General features: G+C 38.3%; 1 protein-coding gene across 4 annotated transcripts in view; it reads left to right on the top strand.

Annotated features, from left to right (window-relative positions):
- The window catches only part of LOC136039360 (solute carrier family 35 member F5-like), a 74195-nt gene that overhangs the window by 37156 nt on the left and 11184 nt on the right, over positions 1-25855 (top strand). For 3 of the 4 annotated variants that reach the window (XM_065723022.1, XM_065723024.1, XM_065723023.1), the window contains 3 exons: positions 304-411; positions 2673-2855; positions 6052-6205. In XM_065723022.1, the coding sequence (XP_065579094.1) occupies positions 304-411; positions 2673-2855; positions 6052-6205 (445 nt within the window). The remainder of the gene's footprint in view (positions 1-303; positions 412-2672; positions 2856-6051; positions 6206-25855) is intronic. The other variant, XM_065723025.1, reaches the window with a different exon arrangement.

Below are 25855 nucleotides of genomic sequence, written 5' to 3' on the forward strand. Positions count from 1 at the left end.
TGTGACATGTTTTAATCAAACATGTCAAGTTTACGGGAAGGGGCTATAACTCCAAATTCTATAAGGAGGAAAAGTTACTCATAGTATTTTGTGTTACTGTAGGTGGACTGTCAGCATTACAGCTTGTATATTCTTTTCTAAGCTCATTAGATTTCACTATTGAAAAGATTGCTCTGTTTTAACTGAAACAAAATTTACGTCTTTGGATAGGTGCTTCATTAGGTATTAAGTAAGGACGATTGACATAAAGTCCCTTTCAGTTCTTGCATTTATTTTACAATCATTTAACACTATACTTTTTAGCAGCCATCGCAAGACATAGCAGATGAACATGCTAATTTAGACAGCCTAGGTGTTTCAAGATTCTCAGTGAGAGAAGTTTCATCCCTAGCTATTACGTTTTGCTTACTGGTAAGCCCATTTTTAAAGTTTCATCCCTAGTTATTATGTTTTGCTTACTGGTAAATTTATTTTTAAAAACTATTTAATTATGTTCGAGTTTGTAATTATTTCCTTTTTTACTTTAAACAAAAGCCTGTTAAGTCGCCGCATAATATAATTTAGCCTAATTGTTCAAACAAAAACGAAAAAAGAATTGTTATAATCTCATTATAATTGTTATGATCTCAATCTTTTGTACATTCTATTTGATTTATCCTGCAAGTGATTTACTGTGACGTTTTCCTTTATACTTGAACTACTCTGTCCTCTATTTTTTTCCTTTTCTCGAAGGAAGGGATGCTAAAGTGGTCCGTGGGACTTCCAAATGGAGTCCTAGTCCCTCAGGGGAAGGGATCAGCTGATTGGAAGGAGTATAAAGTGTAGATATATAATATATAGTATAGTATAAAGTGTGCCAGAACGTAAACTCAATCTAAGAGATTGAGAGGCACCGGTTCTAAATCTTAGAAATGAAGCGATGGATACGTCAGTTTAGCATGCAAATTATTCTGTAATTTGTAGTTTTCTTTGGCATCTACTCACAAATTGAGTGGCATCAAGCCTTGTGTTATCAAAATGAGGCGTTCCTGTCAAGGTTCTGAATAATTTTATTGTTCGTGCTTATAGAAATTAAATAAGTCCCAGTACCTTTATTTTCAGTATGGATAACCTAATGTGGGAGTTCAGTTCTCATTTTATCATGATTTGTTTTGATTATTCCTAATGAGAAACTAAGGAATTTAAGAGAGCAAAAAAAATTTACGAAGAGGGAACAAAAGACGACAGAGCATAATTTCATAGACTGAATCTATTTCTGAAAGAGATATTGGTAAGGATCCATTATTGGTCAGGCCGCCAGTACAAACTTGAGGGACAGGTTAAAATCCTCTTCCTAGGAGGTAATGATAATCTGGTGGAAAAAAAAGGCAACGATCACATCGAATACTGGAAGAGCTGGGTGGTATTAATGACGTGGTGTAGATGAAAGAGCCTGGGAAGGGGGCTGAGGTCTGTTCTTCCAGCTGGTTGGGGATTTTAATTTAGAAGGGCAGTAAGGATGATTTCTTGGAGACTAGGAATTTGATTCAGACCACTTAACCGGAAGCTGATTTGGGCATGTAATGTAAAAGCCAATTTTGATTGCCATACCAGGGTGTAAATTTTGCCAATTGCAACCCATAGAAGAATTCCCCCTCCCCCTCCATCACTAGTTGACACCCAGTTCTCTCCAGACCTGTTCCCTCTAGGCCTTTAACCTTTTCTCAGCCTCAGTTGGTATTTGAAATTGTTCTGTATTTGTCTGTCCAGGAGTGGGAACCCATCAAAGTTTAATCTCTGCGCCCCCCTCTCCAGTCATACCTCGTACCGGTTTACCCCAGTCACTGCCAAAACTCTTCGTACTGGTTGGTCGTTGCTAGTTTTGAAACATGCTACTAACGTACACTTTTGACTTTGACGTTTGGAGTTACTTCCGCCGATGAGGATTAAGAGGCTGCTAAAGCCAAACCCTCAGAACGTCTGGTATTGACTCATTCTTGACAAACGTGTTTTCTTATCACTCTCAGATGAAAAATATGAGAGGGTGACACTAATTCGAATGGATAATGCTTATTCCTAAACTGTACAGGCCCGAGCCCTACAGTTTTGCTAGCCTGCAAGTCCAGAAGAAGAAGGATATCGGAAAGAATATGACAAATAGTTGGGGGGGGATCGTAATTATTAACATTGTTTTTTTTTTTATGCGTTGTTTTGAGGTGTCATGGTTTAGTGACGATGACTTACGCGGTGTGTGTCGGGCCTTTTCTAAGTGCAGTTGCTACTGGAAACGGTGTTTAGGTTAATTATACCATCACGTGAGGCCATGTTTTTAAGTAGTTACTAAGGGAATTTTATGTATTATCCACAACCATTAGATAACATCTTTAGATTTCCAACAAGTAATTTTATGTTAATTGTTTGATTATATATATCAAGCACCTGTGTTAAAGTAAGGGTTTTTATTACTTCATAGAATTGTCATGATACCACGAAACTGATAAAATTCAGGCCTCTCTTCATGGAAGGAACCAAAATTTGTCAAAAAATCGCTTTTCAGTAATCAGTATTTTTAAGATGAAATGTTTCCAATACTTTCGTAAGTTTCCTTTGTGTCCATGGAACGAAGCACATAAAACACGTCTTCGAGTAGATTATGAATTCGTTTTTTCTAAGTTGTTTTCGATCTATTTCAGTGGTTTATTGGAAACTACAGCTACCAGGCAGCTCTTTCAGACACAGAAGCTGGCATCGTGAATGTACTCTCGTCGAGTTCTAGTCTTTTTACTCTTATTTTTGCAGCGTTTTTACCGAGCAGTACTTTGGATCGCTTTACTTTATCCAAATTAGTTGCTGTTATATTGAGTATTATTGGAGTGGTAAGTAATAGTTTATTTTGGTAAGTAAATATTATTGGATTGGTAAGTTTAATCTTCTCCTTTAATCAACCTTGAATATTCCTGAAAGCACTGTGTGAGTTTAAATTTCGTAAATTTAATTTTAATATTCTGAACCGAGGGGTACCTCAATAACGAATGGACAAGCTATTTAACAAAATAGTTTGGCTGGCATGGAAAAACATTTCTGTTAGCCTTTTTTTAAAGTAGTAAACAAGTATCCCTGGCCGTTTTTGGCCTGCTTTCATATGAACATAAACTGTTTCTTTCTTGAGGAAAATATATCGCATTAGCAAAAATTAAAAGTACAGTGTATCTGTTACAAATAATTGAAGGGCATCAGAGAATTTCACCCCCCCCCATCACTAGTTGACATCAGTACTCCCCGAGCCTGTACACTTTATTGAAGGGCACCAGCGAATCTCACCTCTCCCCATCACTAAGTTGAAACCGGTTCTCCCTGGACCTGTTCCCTGTAGCCCTTTAACCTTTTTGCCACTCTTAGTTGGCACTTGAAGTTGTTACGTATTTGTCTGTCCCGGGGATTGGAACACATCAATGTTTAATCTAAGTGCCCCTCAGCTATACCTCGTACCCATTTACTTCAGTCACTGCCAAAACTCTTCATACTGGCCTGTCGTTGCTAGTTTTGAACATATAATGCATATCGCAACATATTTGGAAGACATATTTTCAAACAGTTCGTGGTAACGAACTGTAGTAAGGAACGACCCGGCTCAATAGCAACCGAAATTCTAAAAAACGGAATTTTGATACCAATAGTTACATCGAAAGAATCGCATTTTAATGCTGATTTTAAATATATAAGTTTCATCAAGTTTAGTCTTACGCATCAAAAGTTACGATCCTGAGAAAATTTGCTTTATTTCAGAAAATAGGGAGACACACCCCCTAAAAGTCATAAAATCTTAACAAAAATCACACCATCAGATTCAGCGTATAAGAGAACCCTATTCTAGAAGTTTCAAGCTCCTATCTACAAAAATGCGGAATTCTGTATTTTTTGCCAGAATTTTTTTTTCATTGGTGATCGTATCGACCCAGTGGTCCTAGAATGTCGCGAGAGGGCTCATTCTAACGGAAATTGAAATTTCCAGTGCCCTTTTTAAGTGACCTAAAAAATTGGAGGGCACCTAGGCCCCCTCCCACGCTCATTTTTTCCTTAAAGTTACCGGATCAAAATTTTGAGATAGCCATTCTGTTCAGCATAGTCGAAAAACTTAATAACTGTGTCTTTAGGGACGACTTAATCCCCTGCAGTCCCCGGGGGAGGGGCTGCAAGTTGCAAACTTTGACCATTGTTTACATATAGTAATGGTTATTGGGAAATGTACAGACGTTTTCAGGGGGACTTTTTCGCGTTGGGTTGGGGTGGGTAGGGGGAGGGTTAGTTAATTGGGAGGATCTTTCCATGGAGGAATTTATCCTGAGGGAAGAGAATTTCCATGAAGGGGACGCAGGATTTTCTAGCATTATTAAAAAAGAAAAAAAAAGCAATGAAAAAATAAATAAAAATAAGTTTTTCCAACTGGAAGTAAGGAGCAGCATTAAAACTTAAAACGAACAGAAAATATTGCGAATATAGGGGGATTCGTCTCCTCCACAATACCTTGCTCTTTACGCTAAAGTGTTTTTAGTAATTTCAACTATTTATTCTACGACCTTTGTGATTCAGGGGTTCATTCTTATAGAATTGGGGCAAAATTCAAGCTTTAGTGTAAAAAACGGGGAACGAACACCCTCATATACGTAATAAAAATATACAAATATAGAAGTTGTTTACGTAAGTTAATTCGTAAGTTACGTATATTTATTACTAATAAAAACGTTCGTAAAAAAATAGAAAGTTATAGTTGCATTTTTAACTAACCAAAAATTGGAGGGCAACTAGGCCTCCTCCTCCACCCCTTTTTTACCAAAATCGTCCGATCAGGACTATGAGGAAGCCATTTAGCCAAAAAAAAAAAAATTAATATGCAAATTTCGTTTTAGCTATTCATGTGCGGTGAGGTAAAATCAAAACATACATTAATTTAAAAAAATCAGAAATTAAATAAAAAGCAGTTTTTTTTATTGCAAGTAAGGAGCGACATTAACCAGGAGCTACCCAGCTCTTTAGGCTAAAGTTTGACTCTTTCTCACAACTCATTACTTTTTAAAACAATAACAAACTTTAGTGCCTTGCTGCCATAGCTGAGTAGAAATATATTAACCTTGTAAATACTGGTCTTAGATAAGTATTACTCTAACCCCGTGATTCCCAACGTGAGGCGCAGGCCCCACCATTGGGGCATGACAATATACTGGAGGGTCATGGGTAGTCCATGAACCCTTCGGCTGACCATACTTTAAAGCCTTAGTTTAAAAAAAAATCATGTGGATGAAGTGACATTTAAATGCATTTAAAGAGCAAAAAAGATACATGATAGTATTGCAGTGACACTATACCTTGTATAAAAAGTATTGTGTTCAGAAAATATTTTTCATTTCTTTTATAAAATACGCCTAGAGACAACCCAAAAAAGAACCCAAGTTAATGGCCTTTAAAGCTTCCTTTGGGCGAAAATACGTAAAATTTTGAATAACAAAATTTAAGTATCACGAGGGGGCATCGGATTTTAGAAATACTAGGTGGAACATAGCCCAATATCGGTAGGGAACCAGTGCTCTAAACCAAATATTGTATGTAATCAGACGGTGACATCACTATAATAAGAAAGAGTATCAAACATATATAATAGCTGAGAAAAGTAACAGAAAAGCAAAATGCCTTTGTCTTTTTAATCAAAAATCAATGTTTTGGTAATTGACCTTTTGGTATCCAAATGCTCGCTTGATTTCATTGCTTCCAGACACCAGAATCGATTAAAGTAAGAAATCGAGTTATAACACATATAAAACAAAAAGAAAAACACTTTTATGGAATAAATTTCGTTTTTCAGTTCCTCCTTTAACTACTGAAATTGTTGTATCAGTTCGGGAATTTTGCATAACAACATCGGCCAAAAAGGTCTCGAAGCTGCAATTCGATTGCTAGTTCCTTTCTTATAATCAATCTTAGTTCAAGGTAGTTAAGGGATAAAATAAAAGGAATCACAAAAACGATCAAAATCTCTTTTTTTCCAGCTTAGAATAAGGATTGATTAATTCATTTCAGGCCCTCGTAAGCTACTCAGATTTAAAAATCGAGAAGGGGTTTCCTGTTGGCGCAATTTGGTCCCTGGTCGGTGCTGTCTCGTATGCCGGATACTTAGTGGTTTTTAAGTATAAAGTCAATGACGAATCTGCGTTAGATATAAGGATGTTTTTCGGTAAGACTATTAATCGTCTTTTCTCTCTTTTCTCTCACTTTTGTGTATATACTCGATTTTATTTCTTATTTTTATGTTCGAACTTTCTTTATATTGTGTAGTTATGCCTTGTATGTAAACGATAAAGACAGAATATATACAAAACTGAAAAAATAACGTTGCTGTTGCAAATTCGAAGGACTTTTAATATAAGATATAATTAAAAAAATACAAAAATATATATGGTGCCTCCCTTCCCCTCCTCCCTAACGGACTCGAGTAATCTCAGAAAAAAAGAGGTTAAAGGCTTTTAAATTTTGGCATGAATTGCCTTATTATTACTGACTCAATTTTTAAATAATGTTTTTTTGTCAGTTAGAAACTAATTTTGCAAAAAGAGGAAAAGATGGACTCAATTACTCTATCTTAGGCGCTTCCTCAATTGTTCGGATAAATTTAAATATTACTAAATTGGATACAGTGAACTTTGGGAAACTTGCAAATTCTTGGAGAAACCTGGCTATAAAGGTGGGAAAAGGTTTTGGAGATAATAAAACGCTGCTCAAGACCAGTTAAAGAATCAAATTTTCACCTTATAAAGTGACTCAAAAGCTGATTCTGAAATCCACGAATGTTTTTTTTTATTACTTTTTTCTTTAAATTGACCTTTATGTAAATTAATTTAAGAAAATTTTCCCACAAAATAACATAATTTGCACTTTTCCAGCAGAACATAATTTGCACTTTACTTAAAACAAAATACGGTTTAAGTGTTTTCGCCTTTTTAACTTTAATAAATTAAAAATTGCTAAGACTTTTAGTAATATATATATTATATATATATATATATATATATATATATATATATATATACTAGCTGTTGGGGTGGCGCTTCGTGCCACCCCAACACCTAGTTGGTGGGGCGCTTCGCGCCCCCCCCAAGCCCCCCCCCGCGCGCTTAAGTCGTTACGCGCCATTGTAGTTGTGTCCCTGTGTCCCACCTGTGAATATAGATAGATTTATATATGTGTTTCAAACTACGCAAAAATTGCGAATATACAACATTCTTGGCTTTCCCATTGTCTGTGCATATACAAAGCCGTATGTACTAATAATGACGTCATATGCAAACGCTCTTTTTACAAACAAACAAACATGCATACACACAACTCGTTTTTATATAGATAGATAGATAGATAGATACAATACAAATTAACTGCGTAAAACTTGCGAATATATAACATTCTTCGCTGTCCAATTGTCGCTGCATATAAATAGATTGTCAGGTTTACCGACCCTCGAACATGCAACGTACAATTGTCCATGGGAAAAACAATTAGTATTAAGATCTATACCACATTTTTCTAATGATTGACCTTGAGCTTTGTTAATGGTGATTGCAAATGCTAATCGAATTGGGAATTGCAATCTTTTAAATTGAAAAGGCAGATCCGTTGGAATCATGGGAATGCGAGGAATAAGAACAGCCTTGCCCTCAAAAGGCCCTGTCAAAATCGTGGCCTCTATTAGGTTTTCCATTGATTTTTTTTACGGCAAGTCGCGTGCCATTGCAAAGCTTTGGTGGGTTGATATTTCTTAAAAGTATTATTGGTACGCCTATTTTTAGTTGTAGCACGTGTGGTGGAAACCCTGAAAGATCTATGGAATTTAAAAATTCAGATGGATAATTAACCGCTTCATTTGGTTCCAAAACTGTGTCGACTGACTTGTAAAGGACTGCCTGGTCTCGAATCTTGGTCAAAACAATATTGTTGATTTCGTGGACGTCTATATTTTTGGGTGCGAGAATCGCTCTTTCACTTAGCTATTTATTATTTTTATAATTTTTTAGAATATTCGGAAATACTTTTTCAATCAATTCATTTTTGGACGTTACTAAATTACAGAAATCAGCAGGTAGTTGTATACGTCCTGAAATTGAGTCTACTGGGAGCTTTCCGTTTCCAATCGCCAGCAATTGATCTGAAAATGTTTGACCAGAGTCATCGTTTTGCAATCGGACACGCATATTTGTAGTTAATTTTAATATTTTTTACGTGTGCCCATAAATTAGAATTTTTCAGGCAAGCATTCATTTCGTTTGCAGGAGTTGATCTAGGTATTATAGGTAATGTTTGCCTGAAATCGCCCGCAAGCAATATTAATGTGCTGCCAAAGGGTTTCGAATTCCCTCTTAAATCTTTCAAGCATTGATCCAGAGCCTCGAGCGATTTTTTGTGTGCCATTGTGCACTCATCCCAAATAATAAGTTTGCATTGCTGCAATACTTTACCCTTCCCAGATGATTTGGAAATATTGCACGTGGGAGTTTCTGTAGAATGCAAATTCAGAGGCAATTTCAAAGCGGAATGAGCAGTTCTTCCACCAGGCAGCAATGTTGCGGCTATTCCGGACGACGCAATTGCCAACGCTATATCATTTTTTTATCTAATTGATGCCAGAATCAGTTTTATCACAAACGTTTTACCAGTACCTCCTGGCGCATCCAAAAAGAAATTTCTCCAACGTTGTTATCGACACAATGCATTATCGTATCATAAATGTCTTTTTGTTCCGACGTTAACTTGGAAATGTTATTTTGTACATACGACAATAGATCACTCGTACTGTAACTTTGTTCACGATCCAATTTCTACACATGTCGAAACAGCAGCGATACGGTTAGGTGAAGGCATTCCCAAATCCTGAAGAGGTTTGTTTGCCATACGTACGCACAAATCTTCTATAATAACTTAAGTGTAGTTATAAATTTCTGATTTAAAATCAAAACTCATATCTGACGTCTCTAACTGTTTTCGATGGAGTATATCTTCGGACATTTTTGACTTATATTTTTCCCATAACTCTGTAGGAGCTGATGGAGAGCAAGTTGTTAAAATGATGCCAAACAATGCACAAATTTGACTTGGGGTTGACGTTTCGCACGCGTCATTGATGCAGTATTCCCAGTGTTGGTCATTCTCCAATAAATTCAGAGCTTGGCATGCACTACGGTAAGTGTCATGTATAGTACCGTTTACAGTTCTCAAATACTCAAAGGATGTCGGACCGGGTACATTCACCAGAAGCCGGCGTAGAAAGAAGCATTCATGTTGATTGGGGTGAACGGTGTAGAGTCTTCCTATCGTGGTATCTTTGAAGATGGTAGGTTGGCCGTCGACTGACTTACCCTGTTTTCGACGTTCAAATACTTTATTTTTAGTATTCCACGTGTAATACGAAGGCACTTCAGTTTACAGCAGTTTTTTGCAAAAGAATCATTTTTGCAAAGCGAAAAAAAAGCTGTTAATGTTGTATCCGGTGGATTCAGGGCTCTTTGTTGCACGTTGGTTTCCGTGAAATAAACACGTTGACCATTCTGTAAATGTACCGCTAAGTGAACAACAGCTGGACTACGTTCATGTATCGGGAATGAAAGAATTCGCCAAACAGCTTCATTACTGCTTATGTATCTTCCAGCCTGATATTGTACGATTTCGTCGAAATCTTTGATTTCGGGCTGCAAGCCAAAAACTGCTATGTCACTGCCTTTGTTGACGTATTTGCATATGTATTTGATTGCCTTTACCGAGTTACAGTATTCAACGTTTATGTGTGCATTAAATGTTTTTGATAATAATGGGGAATATTGAACAACCCACTGGTTATCTACTTCGATGGTGGTACCGTTACGCTTCTTTATTATTGCTGTTTTACCGCCATCTTCAGTAGATCTTCTTCTATATTGTGGGTAACCATCATTTCCAGTAATTGTGTTTGATACTAAAAGTCGAGGATATTGCTTTGTGCACCTTTCTTTGGCCATGCATGGTGAATTTTCGTTCAGCGCACCGCAAGGTCCATGTATCATATTTTTTACAATAATATCGTGTAACCCCTTATCGACATTTTTATCAGGTATTTCAGCGGAAATCACATCATCAATTTCGTTCGAAGTAATTTTTTTATGTAGCCAGATTAGTATATATGCGTGTGGCAAACCTCGTTTTTGCCATTCCTCTGAGTACATCCAGCATCGCACTGACCCAAACACTTCAAATTTTACTATATAGTTTATCAGTGATTTCAACTTTTGCCGGAAGACACGGGCCGTAATTTTATGCCTATGAACCGCCGATTGTCCTTGAAGTAAAAGCTGCAGTATCTCGTCCCAAGATTGATTACATGTAAATGTAATAAATAAATCTGGACGACCATAGAGACGAACATACGCAATAGCATCTTGAGCATATTCATGCATATGACGGGGACTGCCAGCATATGACGAAGGTAAAATTGTTAATCTTCCAACGTTTGTGGTATTACCGTCATTTATAACTGCATCTCGCAAATGAATGTATTGTTCAGAGCGGAGCTTGGTCTGATTCAGGCGGATATATAGCAAACGTTCTGATTCAATTTTAGCATACATATCAACGACAAATTGGTGAAACAATTCACGGCATTTTAAAATATAATTTTCTTCATCCTGCCGAATCATTTGTCTATAGGAATAATAATGCATTGCACTGCATTTCTTATTCATTTCTTTGTTAGTGGCTGGATTCATCAATTTGATATTAAAGTGATAGCCGTCGGCTCCATCCCAAAAAATGATAGGATATTGTAGGGCATCGTAGCATCGATGAGTTTCAGCAATTCTTAACAACTGAGCGTTTCGCTTATGAAGAATAATATCTCGAGGTAAAAACTGATCACCGACCATAACGATTGCCACTTCGTCGATAGTTGGAGCATTGTATCTACGCACATGTTTGCCAGGAGGCGTTTTGTCAGCGGAAATAACAATTTTATGCGTATCAGTAGGCATCAAATCGATGACTGTTTGAACAGACGCACTAAATTATTATTTTCGTGGAAAAGATGTTGCAATTGGGAAACGATTGTCCTTTCAACGTTGGGAGAAATTTCGCAACGTGCATTCAATTCAGAATTTATATCACTGATGAAGTACAATTGTAAAAATTTATGATTCTCGCCTGAGAATGGTAGAAGGGACCCGGCTCTATGATAAATTTGCCCTTTTACTTTGAAAGTAGACATAAATTGATCTAGATTTTCGATTTGGGCTCCAAAAGACGTCATTTGGAAACATGAGTTGTATTTTCTGATTTGTGACAAAAAACGCTTAGATTCTGACGTAGTTCCAGTAAGGAAAGTCTTCAATGGCTCTGGTGGTGCAGCCAATAGAGGAAGTTTAACTTTTCCTGAGGCGCAACACATTCCCATTGTTTCACCATTGAATTTCAAGGCCTTGCAATAGGGACAAATTTTAGACATTGTCCCGATTTGAACACATCTACTCAAGCTATAATCATCGACTGGGCTGTACCTGAATGCCAGGCGATAACTTTCAGGTTGCTCTGATTCCTCGGCACGCTTTCTTTTCTTACTTTCTCTATCAGCAGCAAGCCTGATTTCTCGCTGTTCTTGTGATTCCTCGGCACGCTTTCTTTTCTTACTTTCTCTGTCAGCAGCAAGCCTGATTTCTTGCTGTTCTTGTGATTCCTCAGCACGCCTTCTTTTTTCACTTTCTCTTTTAGCAGCAAGTCTGCTTTCGCGTTGCTCTGGTAGTTCCTCGGCACGCTTTCTGTTCTTTCTTTCTCTATCAGCCTCAAGCCTGGTTCCTTGCTGTTCTTTTGATTCCTCGGCACGCTTTCTGTTCTTTCTTTCTCTATCAGCCTCAAGCCTGTTTCCTTGCTGTTCTTTTGATTCCTCGGCACGCTTTCTTTTCTGACTTTCTCTATCAGCAGCAAGTTTTTTGGCATAGACTCTTTGAGCATCTTCATCGGCTTTTGCCATTGTAAGTTCATCAGTCATTTTAAAGCTAAACATTAATAGATTTCTACGTGAACATATATGTCTTAAATATCTTTAATGACGTCACCGTCATAGCAAAAATGACGACAACTAACTTCATGACGTCAGTCGACACAGAAACATGATGTCACCTGACAGACAGACACACAGACAGACAACTTATTTTTATATGTATAGATATATATATATGTATATACTAGCTGTTGGGGTGGTGCTTTGGGCCACCCCAACACCTAGTTGGTGGGGGCGCTTCGCGCTCCCCCCAATCCCCCCCGCGCGCGTAAGTCGTTACGCGCTTTTGTAGTTGTGTCCCTGTGTACCACCTATGAATATAGATATATTTATATATGTGTTTTGAACTACGTAAAACTTGCGAATATACAACATTCTTGGCTTTCCCATTGTCTGTGCATATACAAAGCCTTATGTACTTATAATGACGTCATATGCAAACGCTCTTTTTACCAACAAACAAACATGCATACACACAATTCGTTTTTATATAGATAGATAGATAGTTAGATACAATACAAATTAACTGCGTAAAACTTACGAATATACAACATTCTTAGCTGTCCAATTGTCGCTGCATATAAATAGATTGTCAGGTTTCGAACATGCAACGTACAATTGTCCATGGGAAAAACAATCAGTATTATATACCACATTTTTCTAATGATTGACCTTGAGCTTTGTTGATGGTGATTGCAAATGCTAATCGAATTGGGAATTGCAATCTTTTAAATTGAAAAGGCAGATCCGTTGGAATCATGGGAATACGAGGAATAAGAACAGCCTCACCCTCAAAAGGCCCTGTCAAGATTGTGGCCCCTATTACGTTTTCCATTGTTTTTTTTTTTACGGCAAGTCGCGTGCCATTGCAAAGCTTTGGTGGGTTTATGTTACGTAACAATATTATTGGTACGCCTATTTTTAGTTGTAGCACGTGTGGTGGAAACCCTGAAAGATCGTATTAAGTATTAAGATCTATACCACATTTTTCTAATGATTGACCTTGGGCTTTGTTAATGGTGATTGCAAATGCTAATCGAATTGGGAATTGCAATCTTTTAAATTGAAAAGGCAGATCCGTTGGAATCATGGGAATGCGAGGAATAAGAACAGCCTCGCCCTCAAAAGGCCCTGTCAAAATCGTGGCCTCTATTAGGTTTTCCATTGTTTTTTTTTACGGCAAGTCGCGTGCCATTGCAAAGCTTTGGTGGGTTGATATTTCTTAAAAGTATTATTGATACGCCTATTTTTAGTTGTAGCACGTGTGGTGGAAACCCTGAAAGATCTATGGAATTTAAAAATTCAGATGGATAATTAACCGCCTCATTTGGTTCTAAAACTGTGTCGACTGACTTGTAAAGGACTGCCTGGTCTCGAATCTTGGTCATAACAATATTGTTGATTTCGTGGACGTCTATATTTTTGGGATCAAGAATCGCTCTTTCACTTAGCCATTTATTATTTTTATAATTGTTTAGAATATTCGGAAATACTTTTTCAATCAATTCATTTTTGGACGTCACTAAATTACAGAATTCAGCAGGTAGTTGTATACGTCCTGAAATTGAGTCTACTGGGAGCTTTCCGTTTCCAATTGCCAGCAATTGATCTGAAAATGTTTGACCAGAGTCATCGTTTTGCAATCGGACACGCATATTTGTAGTTAATTTTAATGTCTTTACGTGTGCCCATAAATTAGATTTTTCAGGCAAGCATTCATTTCGTCTGCAGGGGTTGATCTAGGTATTATAGGTAATGTTTGCCTGAAATCTCCCGCAAGCAATATTAATGTGCTGCCAAAGGGTTTCGAATTCCCTCGCAAATCTTTCAAAGATTGATCCAGAGCCTCGAGCGATTTTTTGTGTGCCATTGTGCACTCGTCCCAAATAATAAGTTTGCATTGCTGCAATACTTTACCCATCCCAGATGATTTGGAAATATTGCACGTGGGAGTTTCTGTAGAATGCAAATTCAGATGCAATTTCAAAGCGGAATGAGCAGTTCTTCCACCAGGCAGCAACGTTGCGGCTATTCCGGACGACGCAATTGCTAACGCTATATAATTTTTTGATCGAATTGATGCCAGAATCAGTTTTATCACAAACGTTTTACCTACCTCCTGGCGCATCCAAAAAGAAATTTTCTCCAACGTTGTTATCGACACAATGCATTATCATATCATAAATGTCTTTTTGTTCCGACGTTAACTTGGAAATGTTATTTTGTACATACAACAATAGATCACTCGTACTGTAACTTTGTTCACGATCCAATTCTACACATGTCGAAACAGCAGCGGTACGGTTAGGTGAAGGCATTCCCAAATCCTGAAGAGGTTTGTTTGCCATACATACGCACAAATCTTCTATAATAACTAAAGTGTATTCATAAATTTCTGATGTAAAATCAAAAGTCATATCTGACGTCTCTAACCGTTTTCGATGGATTACATCTTCGAACATTTTCGATTTATATTTTTCCCATAACTCTGTAGGAGCTGAAGGAGAGCAAGTTGTTAGTATTATTCCAAACAATGCACGAATTTGACTTGGAGTTGACGTTTCGCACGCGTCATTGATGCAGTTATCCCAGTGTTGGTCATTCTCCAATAAATTCAGAGCTTGGCATGCACTACGGTAAGTGTCATGTATAGTACCGTTTACAGTTCTCAAATACTCAAAGGACGTCGGACCGGGTACATTCACCAAAAGCAGGCGTAGAAAGAAGCATTCATGTTGATTGGGGTGAACGGTGTAGAGTCTTCCTATCGTGGTATCTTTGAAGATGGTAGGTTGGCCGTCGACTGACTTACCCTGTTTTCGACGTTCTAATACTTTATTTTTAGTATTTCACGTGTAATACGAAGGCACTTCAGTATATAGCAGTTTTTTTGCAAAAGAATAATTTTTGCAAAGCGAAAAAAAAGCTGTTAATGTTGTATGCGGTGGATTCAGGGCTCTTTGTTGCAGGTTGGTGTCCGAGAAATAAATACGTTGACCATTCTGTAAATGTACCGCTAAGTGAACAACAGCTGGACTATGTTCATGTATCGGAAATGAAAGAATTCGCCAAACAGCTTCATTACTGCTTATGTATCTTCCAGCCTGATATTGTACGATTTCGTCGATATCTTTGATTTCGGACTGCAAGCCAAAAACTGCCATGTCACTGCCTTTGTTGACGTATTTACATATGTATTTGATTGCCTTTACGGAGTTACACTATTCAACGTTTATGTGTGCATCACATGTTTTTGATAATAATGGGAAATATGGAACAACCCACTGGTTCTATACTTCGATGGTGGTACCGTTACGCTTCTTTATTATTGCTGTTTTACCGCCATCTTCAGTAGATTTTTTTCTATATTGTGGGTAACCATCATTGCCAGTAATTGTGTTGGGTACTAAAAGTCGAGGATATTGCTTTGTGCACCTTCATTTGGCCATGCATGGTGAATTTTCGTTCAGTGCACCGCAAGGTCCATGTATCATATTTTTTACAACAATATCATATACCCCCTTATCGACATTTTCATCAGGTACTAGCTTTTTTTTTTGGGGGGGGGCGCTTCGCGCCCCCCCTCCCCAATATATATATATATATATATATATATATATATATATATATATATATATATATATATATATATATATATATATATATATATATATATATATATATATATATATATATATATATATATATATATATATATATATATATATATATATATATATATATATATATATATATATATATATATATATATATATATATATATATATATATATATCTATATATATATATATATATATATATCTACTAGCTGTTGGGGTGGCGCTTCGTGCCACCCCAACACCTAGTTGGTGGGGGCGCTTCGCGCCCCCCCCCCAAGCCCCCCGCTCGCGTAAGTCGTTACGCGCCATTGTAGTTGTGTCCCACCTGTGAATATAGATAGATAGATATATATGTATATTTTCAACTACGTAAATCTTGCGAATATACAACATTCTTGGCTGTCCCATTGTCTGTGCATATAAATGAATTGTCAGGTTTACCGACTCTTGAACATGCAACATATAATTGTCCATGGGAAAAAAATCTGTATTCAGATCTATACCTCTTTATTCTAATGATTGCCCTTGAGCTTTGTTGATGGTGATTGCTAATCGAACATTCCCTGTGTCCCCGTCGTCATTTATATTCCTTGTGTCCCGGTCGTCATTTATATTCCCTGTGTCCCGGTCGTCATTTGTGTCCTGGTGTCCCAGTCTGTAATTTCTCTTGGAGTGTCGCGGTCGTCATTTATATTCCCTGTGTCCCGGTCGTCATTTTTGTCCCGGTCGTCATTTATATTCCCTGTGTCCCGGTCGTCATTTTTGTTCCTGTCGTTATTTGTGTTCCGGTGTCCCTGTCTGTAATTTCTCTTTGAGTGTCCCGGTTGTCATTTGTTTCCCGGTGCTTTGTTGATGGTGATTGCTAATCGAACATTCCTTGTGTCCCGGTCGCTTTCTCTTTGAGTGTCCAGGTCGTCATTTGTATTCCCTACTATATATTACCTATCCTCATTTGTATTTCCTACCCCCCCCCCCAGCCTCCCCGCGCGCACAAGTCGTTACGCGCCATTGTACTTGTGTCCCTGTGTCCCACCTGTGAATATAGATTTATCTATATATATAAAAATAAGTTGTCTGTCTGTCTGTCTGTGGATCAGGTGACGTCATGTTTCTGTGTCGGCTGACGTCATGAAATTAGCTGTCGTCATTTTTGCTATGACGGTGACGTCATTAATGGTATTTAAGACATTTGTTCAACAGAGGGAATATAAGTGACGACCGGGAACCTCAAAGAGAAATTACAGACTGGGACACCCGGACACAAATCACGACCGGGACACAGGGAATATAAATGACGACCGGGACACAGGGACACAACTACAACGGGGACGCCGGGGGCACAGGCGGGATATATAAATGACGACCGGGACACAGGGATTGTTCGAATAGAAATTACAGACCGGGACACAAATGACGACCGGGACACCGGGACACAGGGAATATAAATGACGACCGGGACACTCAAAGAGAAATTACAAACTGGGACACCGGGACACAAATGACGACCGGGACACAGGGAATATAAATGACGACCGGGACACAGGGACACATCATTAGAATAATGAGGTATAGATCTGAATACGGATTGTTTTTCCCATGGACAATTATGTGTTGCATGTTCAAGAGTCAGTAAACCTGACAATCTATTTATATGCACAGACAATGGGACAGCGAAGAATGTTGTATATTCGCATGTTTTACGTAGTTAAAAACATATATTTATATCTATCTCTATTCACAGGTGGGACACAGGGACACAACTACAATGGCGCGTAACTAATATGGCGCGTAACGACTTACGCGCGCGGGGGGGCTTGGGGGGCGCGAAGCGCCCCGCCAACTAGGTGTTGGGGTGGCGCGAAGCGCCACCCCAACAGCTAGTATATATATATATATATATATATATATATATATATATATATATATATATATATATATATATATATATATATATATATATAAAAATAAGTTGTCTGTGGATGTGTCTGTCAGGTGACGTCATGTTTGTGTGTTGACTGACGTCATGAAGTTAGTTGTCGTCATTTTTGTTATGACGGTGACGTCATTAAAGATATTTTAGACATGCGTTCACGTAGAAATCTATTAATGTTTAACTTTAAAATGACTGATGAACTTACAATGGCAACAGCCGATGAAGATGCTCAAAGAGTCTATGCCAAAAAACTTGCTGCTGATAGAGAAAGTTAGAAAAGAAAGCGTGCTGAGGAATCAAAAGAACAGCAAGGAAACAGGCTTGAGGCTGATAGAGAAAGAAAGAACAGAAAGCGTGCCGAGGAACTACCAGAGCAACGCGAAAGCAGACTTGCTGCTAAAAGAGAAAGTGAAAAAAGAAGGCGTGTCGAGGAACTACCAGAGCACCATGAAACCAGACTTGCTGCTAAAAGAGAAAGTGAAAAAAGAAGGCGTGCCGAGGAATCACAAGAACAGCAAGAAATCAGGCTTGCTGCTGATAGAGAAAGTAAGAAAAGAAAGCGTGCCGGGGAATCAGAGCAACCTGAAAGTTATCGCCTGGCATTCAGGTACAGCCCAGTCGATGATTATAGCTTGATCAGATGTGTTCCAACCGGCACTATGTCTAAAATTTGTCCCTATTGCAAGGCCTTGAAATTCAATGGTGAAACAATGGGAATGTGTTGCGCATCAGGAAGAGTTAAACTTCCTCTATTGGCTGCACCACCAGAGCCATTGAAGACTTTCCTTACTGGAACTACGTCAGAATCTAAGCGTTTTTTGTCACAAATCAGAAAATATAACTCATGTTTCCAAATGACGTCGTTTGGAGCCCAAATCGAAAATCCAGATCAAAATCTACTTTCAAAGCAAAAGGGCAAATTTATCATAGAGCAGGGTCCCTTCTACCATTCTCAGGCGAGAATCATAAATTTTTACAATTGTACTTCATCAGTGATAGAAATTCTGAATTGAATGCACGTTGCGAAATTTCTCCCAACGTTGAAAGGACAATCGTTTCCCAATTGCAACATCTTTTCCACGAAAATAATAATTTAGTGCGTCTGTTCAAAACAGCCATCGATTTGATGCCTACTGATACGCATAAAATTGTTATTTCCGCTGACAACGCCTCCTGGCCAACATGTGCGTAGATACAATGCTCCAACTATCGACGAAGTGGCAATCGTTATGGTCGGTCATCAGTTTTTACCTCGAGATATTATTCTTCATAAGCGAAACGCTCAGTTGTTAAGAATTGCTGAAACTCATCGATGCTACGATGCCCTACAATATCCTATCATTTTTTGGGATGGTGAATCCACTGGATACAAAGTTAACCGCTTTCTTTCCGCTTTGCAAAAATGATTCTTTTGTAAAAAAAAAACTGCTGTATACTGAAGTACCTTCGTATTACACGTGGAATACTAAAAATAAAGTATTTGAACGTCGAAAACAGGGTAAGTCAGTCGACCGCCAACCTACCATCTTCAAAGATACCACGATAGGAAGACTCTACACCGTTCACCCCAATCAACATAAATGCTTCTTTCTACGCCTGCTTTTGGTGAATGTACCCGGTCCGACATCCTTTGAGTATTTGAGAACTGTAACGAAGATATACTCCATCGAAAACAGTTAGAGACGTCAGATATGACTTTTGATTTTACATCAGAAATTTATAACTACACTTTCCGAATATTCTAAAAAATTATAAAAATAATAAATGGCTAAGTGAAAGAGCGATTCTCGCACCCAAAAATATAGACTTCCACGAAATCAACAATATTGTTTTGACCAAGATTCGAGACCAGGCAGTCCTTTACAAGTCAGTCAACACAGTTTTGGAACCAAATGAAGCGGTTAATTATCCATCTGAATTTTTTAATTCCGTGGATCTTTCAGGGTTTCCACCACACGTGCTACAACTAAAAATAGGCGTACCAATAATACTTTTAAGAAATATCAACCCACCAAAGCTTTGCAATGGCACGCGACTTGCCGTAAAAAAAAACAATGGAAAACCTAATAGAGGCCACAATCTTGACAGGGCCTTTTGAGGGTGAGGCTGTTCTTATTCCTCGCATTCCCATGATTCCAACGGATCTGCCTTTTCAATTTAAAAGATTGCAATTCCCAATTCCATTAGCATTTGCAATCACCATTAACAAAGCTCAAGGTCAATCATTAGAAAAATGTGGTATAGATCTTAATACTGATTGTTTTTCCCATTGACAATTGTACGTTGCATGTTCGAGGGTCGGTAAACCTGACAATCTATTTATATGCAGCGACAATTGGACAGCGAACAATGTTGTATATTCGCAAGTTTTACGCAGTTAATTTGAAAAACAATCCGTATTCAGATCTATACCTCATTATTCTAATGATGTGTCCCTGTGTCCCGGTCGTCATTTATATTCCCTGTGTCCCGGTCGTCATTTGGGTCCCGGTGTCCCAGTCTGTAATTTCTCTTTGATTGTCCCGGTCGTCATTTATATTCCCTGTGTCCCGGTGTCCCGGTCGTCATTTGTGTCCCGGTCTGTAATTTCTATTCGAACAATCCCCGATTTGTCCCGGTCGTTATTTATATATCCCGCCTGTGCCCCCGGCGTCCCCGTTGTAGTTGTGTCCCTGTGTCCCGGTCGTCATTTATATTCCCGGTGTCCCGGTCGTGATTTGTGTCCGGGTGTCCCAGTCTGTAATTTCTCTTTGAGGTTGCCGGTCGTCATTTATATTCCCTGTGTCTAGGTCGTCATTTGTGTCCCGGTGTCCCGTATGTAATTTCATCAGTTGTCAAACATGACGTCAGTCGACAAACAACTTCATGACTCATACAGCTCAATCCTTATAATGACAAACATGACGTCAGTCGACACACAAACATGACGTCACTCGACACACACACAGACAACTTATTTTTATATATATAGATAGATATATATATATAGATAGATGTCCCCGTCGTCATTCGTGTCCCGATGTCCCGGTCTGTAATTTCGTCAGTCGACAAACATGACGTCAGTCGACACACAAACATGACGTCACTTGACAGACATAACCCACAGACAACTTATTTTTATATATATAGATAGATTTCAGCGGAAATCACATCATCAATTTCATTAGAAGTAATTTTATAATGTAGCCAGATTAGTATATGTGCGTGTGGCAATCCTCGTTTTTGCCATTCCACTGAGTACATCCAGCATCGCAATGACCCAAACACTTCAAGTTTTACTATGTAGTTTATCAGTGATTTCAACTTTTGCCGGAAGACACGGTCCGTAATGTCATGTCTATGAACCGCCGATTGTCCTTGAAGTAAAAGCTGCTGTATCTAGTCCCAAGATTGATTACATGTAAATGTAATAAATAAATCTGGACGATGATAGAGACGAACATCCTCAATAGCATCTTGAGCATATTCATGCATATGACGGGGACTGCCAGCATATGACGAAGGTAAAATTATTAATCTCCCAACGTTTGTAGTATTACCGTCATTTACAACTGCATCTCGCAAATGAATGTTTTGTTCAGAGCGGAGCTTGGTCTGATTCAGACGGATAAATAGCAAACGTTCTGATTTAAATTTTTCATACATATCAACGATGTATTGGTGAAACAATTGACGGCATTTTAAAATATAATTGTCTTCATCCTGCCGAATCATTAGTCTATAGGAATAATAATGCATTGCACTGCATTTCTTATTCATTTTTTGTTAGTGGCTGGATTTATCAGTTTAATATTAAAGTGATAGCCGTCGGCTCCATCCCAAAAAATGATAGGATATTGTAGGGCATCGTAGCATCGATGAGTTTCAGCAATTCTTACCAACTGAGCGTTTCGCTTATGAAGAATAATATCTCGAGGTAAAAACTGATCACCGACCATAACGATTGCCACTTAGTCGATAGTTGGAGCATTGTATCTACGCACATGTTGGCCAGGAGGCGTTTTGTCAGCGGAAATAACAATTTTATGCGTATCAGTAGCAGTGCTGTCACTTACTTGAAGTACTTTTACTTGAAGTACTACTTACGTAACATTTTCCATTACTTGTACGTGTACTTAAGTAAAAACTCTAGGGTGTACTTATTACTTGATACTTAAGTAAGATTACGAAATACTTATTACTTAAGATACTTTTAATGTACTTGTTTTTCAAATACTTTACCTTTGACACGAAAATTTTGTGTGTGTGTGCTTCGGCAATGTACAAGAAAACATCACCTTTAGATTTAGAGCCAACTCAGATATAGCTTTTGTGTGTCTATGCTTTGGCAATGTACAAGAAAACATCACCCTTTAGATTTAGAGTAAACTCAGATATACCTCCGTGCCCTATTTTTGGATACGAAATAAGGTATTTGTTTTTGACAAAAAAAAATTATAGTATTATTAACACTTGGTTTAATTTTTGTTTAAAAGTTATATAACAAAGAAAATTGAAATTATTTCGCAGTTTTGTGCTAAATGTTGCATGCTATAGTCCATTTGGGCTTATATTTCTACCATTAATGTTTAAGTTTTGTCATCTCGTCAACTGAACCAGATTTCTACCATTTCATCATCTTCAGGACCATATTATTGATAACACTACTGAAGCTATGAATCTTTGCCCATCTAAATGTTGTCTGCAATAAACAAGTCTAGGTAATTCTAGCAGGATCCAATGCAGTGGTATTTTGTCAAATTCGTTTCAGCAAATTCAGGTATTCAGACGAATCTGACTTCGGATTTGTCACTCCATTCATAAGTTATAGGCCCTACTAAATTAAAGGAAAACTCAACTTTCTTAAGACTTGAGACCCTCTCCCTCTCGCCCTATTTGAGATAGGGTTTGTGATACCGAAACTTGATATGAGCCCTGATCTTAGGCATCTTTGGTCTAGTTTAGATTCGGATCCGTTACTCCATTTGCAAGTTATACTAAATTAAACAGAAAACTTAAATTTTTGAGGAATTAAAACCCACTCCCCCTTGTTATATTTAAGCTAGGGTCTTTATATCAAAACTTGATATGTGTCATGGTCTTAGGCCTCTTTGGTTCAATTTTCATTCAGATCCATCACTCCATTCGCAAGTTCCTCTGAATTAAACGAAAAACTGTTTTTAGCAGGTAAAGCCCTCTCCCCCCTGTTTTATTTGAGCTAGGGTCTTCATCTTTCAACTTCATGTATCTCATGATCCTTGGCACTAAATCTGGCCATCAAAATTTTCATCCAAATCCAACCAACGTTTCTCCCCCTATACGTGATTACACAGACGGACGGACAGATAGACAGACGGACAGACGGATTTTACAGCGTCTTAGGTAGCCATGTTGGCTAATTGGAAAATATCTATCAAGATAGGTTTTTGAGATCTGTCTGTCTGTCCGTCCGTCTGTGCAATCGAGTATAGCGGATTTGTATTGAAATTGAACTATTTTGATTAAAATTGAGCTTAATTAGGGCGATGGGGCTTTAAGTGTTAAAAAAATTTGAGTTTTTCATTTAGTTCACTGTAACTTGCATATGGAGATGAATTTCGATGAAAATTGAATAAAGATGCCTAAGAGTATGATATGCATTGAGTTCTGGGATGGAGACCCAAGCTTAATTAAAAGTTGAGTTTTTCACTTAATTCAGTGTAGCTTGCGAGAGATTGATGGATCTCAGTGAATATTGAACCAAAGTAGCCTAAGACCGTGACAGGCATCAAGTTTTGAGATGAAAACCCTAGCTCAAATAGAACGAGGGAGAGAGGGTTTAAGTGCTGAAAAAAGTCAAGCTTTTGGTTTAATTTAGTATAACTTGCGAATGGAGCAACGGATCCAAATGAAAGCTAGACTAAAGATGACTAGGATCAGGGCTCATATCGAGCTCTGGTATCACAAGCCATATCTAAAATAGGGCGAGGGGGAGGGGGTTTCAAGTTTTAAGAAAGTCGAGTTTTCCTTCAGTTTAGTAGGGCCTATAACTACTTCTACCCATGGCTTGCCCAAAGCCTGGAAATAACCCTTTTCCAAAATAAGTCATACTGAAGCCAACCTTCAACCAAATATTCTGTCCCCAGAGAAACATTATTTTGTATGGTACTTGGTATTTACCAAGTGACATACAGTGATCGCAAATTCTGTAGGTCTGTCGGTCTGTCAGTTCCGGTCTTGCTAGTTTAGGCTTTTCCAGATAAGCTAGGACGACGAAATTTGGCAGGCGTATCAGGGACCAGACCAGATTAAATTTGAACTAGTTGTTTCCCCGATTCGACTATCTGGGGGGGGGAGTGGGAGGACGGTTAATTTGGAAAAATTAGATCGGATCTTAATTAAATTTGATATTTAGATGGATATCATGTCTCAGAGCTCTCACTTTAAATTCCGACCGGATCAGGTGACATTCGAAGGGGAAACCTAAAATCTTGGAAAATTCTTAGAGTGGAGGGATCGGGATGAAACTTAGAGGGAAAAATAAGCACAAGTCCTAGATACGTGATTGACATAAACAGAACGAATTTTCTCTCTTTTGGGGAGTTGGGGGGAGGGTTAATTCTGAAAAATTAGAAAAAATGAGGTATTTTTAACTTACGAAGGAGTGATCGGATCTTGAATTTCATCGGATGAAATTTAATATTAGAAGGACCTCGTAACTTAGATCTCATGTTTTAAATCCCGACCGGATCCAGTGTCATTGGGGGGATTTGAGGGGAGGGGAATCTTGGAAAACGCTTAGAGTGGAGTGATCAGGATGAAACTTGGTGGAAAGAATAAGCACAAGTCCTATATACGTGATTGACATAACCGAAATGGATTCGCTCTCTTTGGGGGAGATGGAGGGGGTGTTAATTCGGCAACATTAAAAAAATTGAAGTATTTTTAACTTAAGAGCGGGTGACCGTTCGTGAGGTATTTTTGAATTTGATATTAAGAAGGAACTCATGTCTCAGATCTCTTATTTTAAACCCCGACCAGTTATGGTGACATTGGGGGAGAGTTGGAGGGGGAAACCGGAAATCTTGGAAAACGCTTAGAGTGGAGAGATCGGGATGAAACTTGGTGGTTAGAATAAGCAAATGTCGTAGATACGTGATTGACGAAACCGGACTGGATTCAATCTCTTTGGGGTAGTTAGGGGGTCCAGTGCTTCGGCGAGTTCGGTACTTCTGGACGTGCTAGGGCAATAAAATTGGTAGGCGTGTCAGGGACCTGCACAAATTGACTTGATAAAGTTGATTTCCCCGATTCAACCATCTGGGGGGGGGCTGAAGGGAGAGGAAAAATTAGAAAAATGAGGTATTTTTAACTTGCGAGTGGGTGATTGGATCTTAATGAATTTTGATATTTAAAAGGACCTTGTGTCTCAGAGCTCTTATTTTAAATGCCGACCAGCATTAAGCCTCTGATTTTTCTTTTAAATTAATCTATAGATTCTTATAATTTTGCGAGAGCTCATGCCATATGAGCTCTTGGCTCTTCCGACCTCGTCACAAGTGCCATATGAGCTCTTAGTTCTTATTTTATTCCTTTTTTCTCAGAAGATTTTCGACTTAGTCTCATGGTTTTTGCCACTTCATGGTGTGAAAACTGCTGCTAGAAATAGATAGGTTGCAACTTCTGCCGTATTGTCTTCTAGTATATTTAAATGTGTGCTTGCATCGTTCCTGCGTCCCCTTAAAAGTTCTGTTTCTTACGGTACTATTGGTTTGTCTTCTGTTGCATATGCAGACGACGTTCTTCTTGTTGCCCGGACTCGCCGTGGATTGCTTTATGAATTTACTATATTAACCAATGAACTATCTAAGATTGGACTGTCGGTTAATGCGTCTAAATGCGAGTTTATTTGTTTTAATAGCCCTTATGTGGTTGCTCCATTCGTTGCTGGGACTGCAATTCTGCCATGTTCTTCTTTAGTTAGTTGGCTTAGTCTGTGTTTCGGTCCAGCACTTTCCACTACCTATTCATCCCTAGTGAATCAAGCCGTGAAAAACCTACGCGTCGCTTACGGAAAAATATCCCCAAACAAAAGCCGTTACTACCGCAACGGTTTGTGCATGATTTATAACACTTATTGCGCCCCTGTGCTTTTGTTTTTATCAGGCATGGCTCATCTGTTTCGTAAGAAAAATCCCCATACTCTACGCGCGGCTTATTTCAGATATTGCAAATTCCTCCTCCGGCTTCCTAGATGGCACCAAAACAGAAAAATAATTGCTCGATTTGGTTTAATAGACGTGCCTT

This window comes from Artemia franciscana, chromosome 19 (genome assembly GCF_032884065.1).
Source record: "Artemia franciscana chromosome 19, ASM3288406v1, whole genome shotgun sequence".
NCBI lineage: Eukaryota > Metazoa > Arthropoda > Branchiopoda > Anostraca > Artemiidae > Artemia > Artemia franciscana.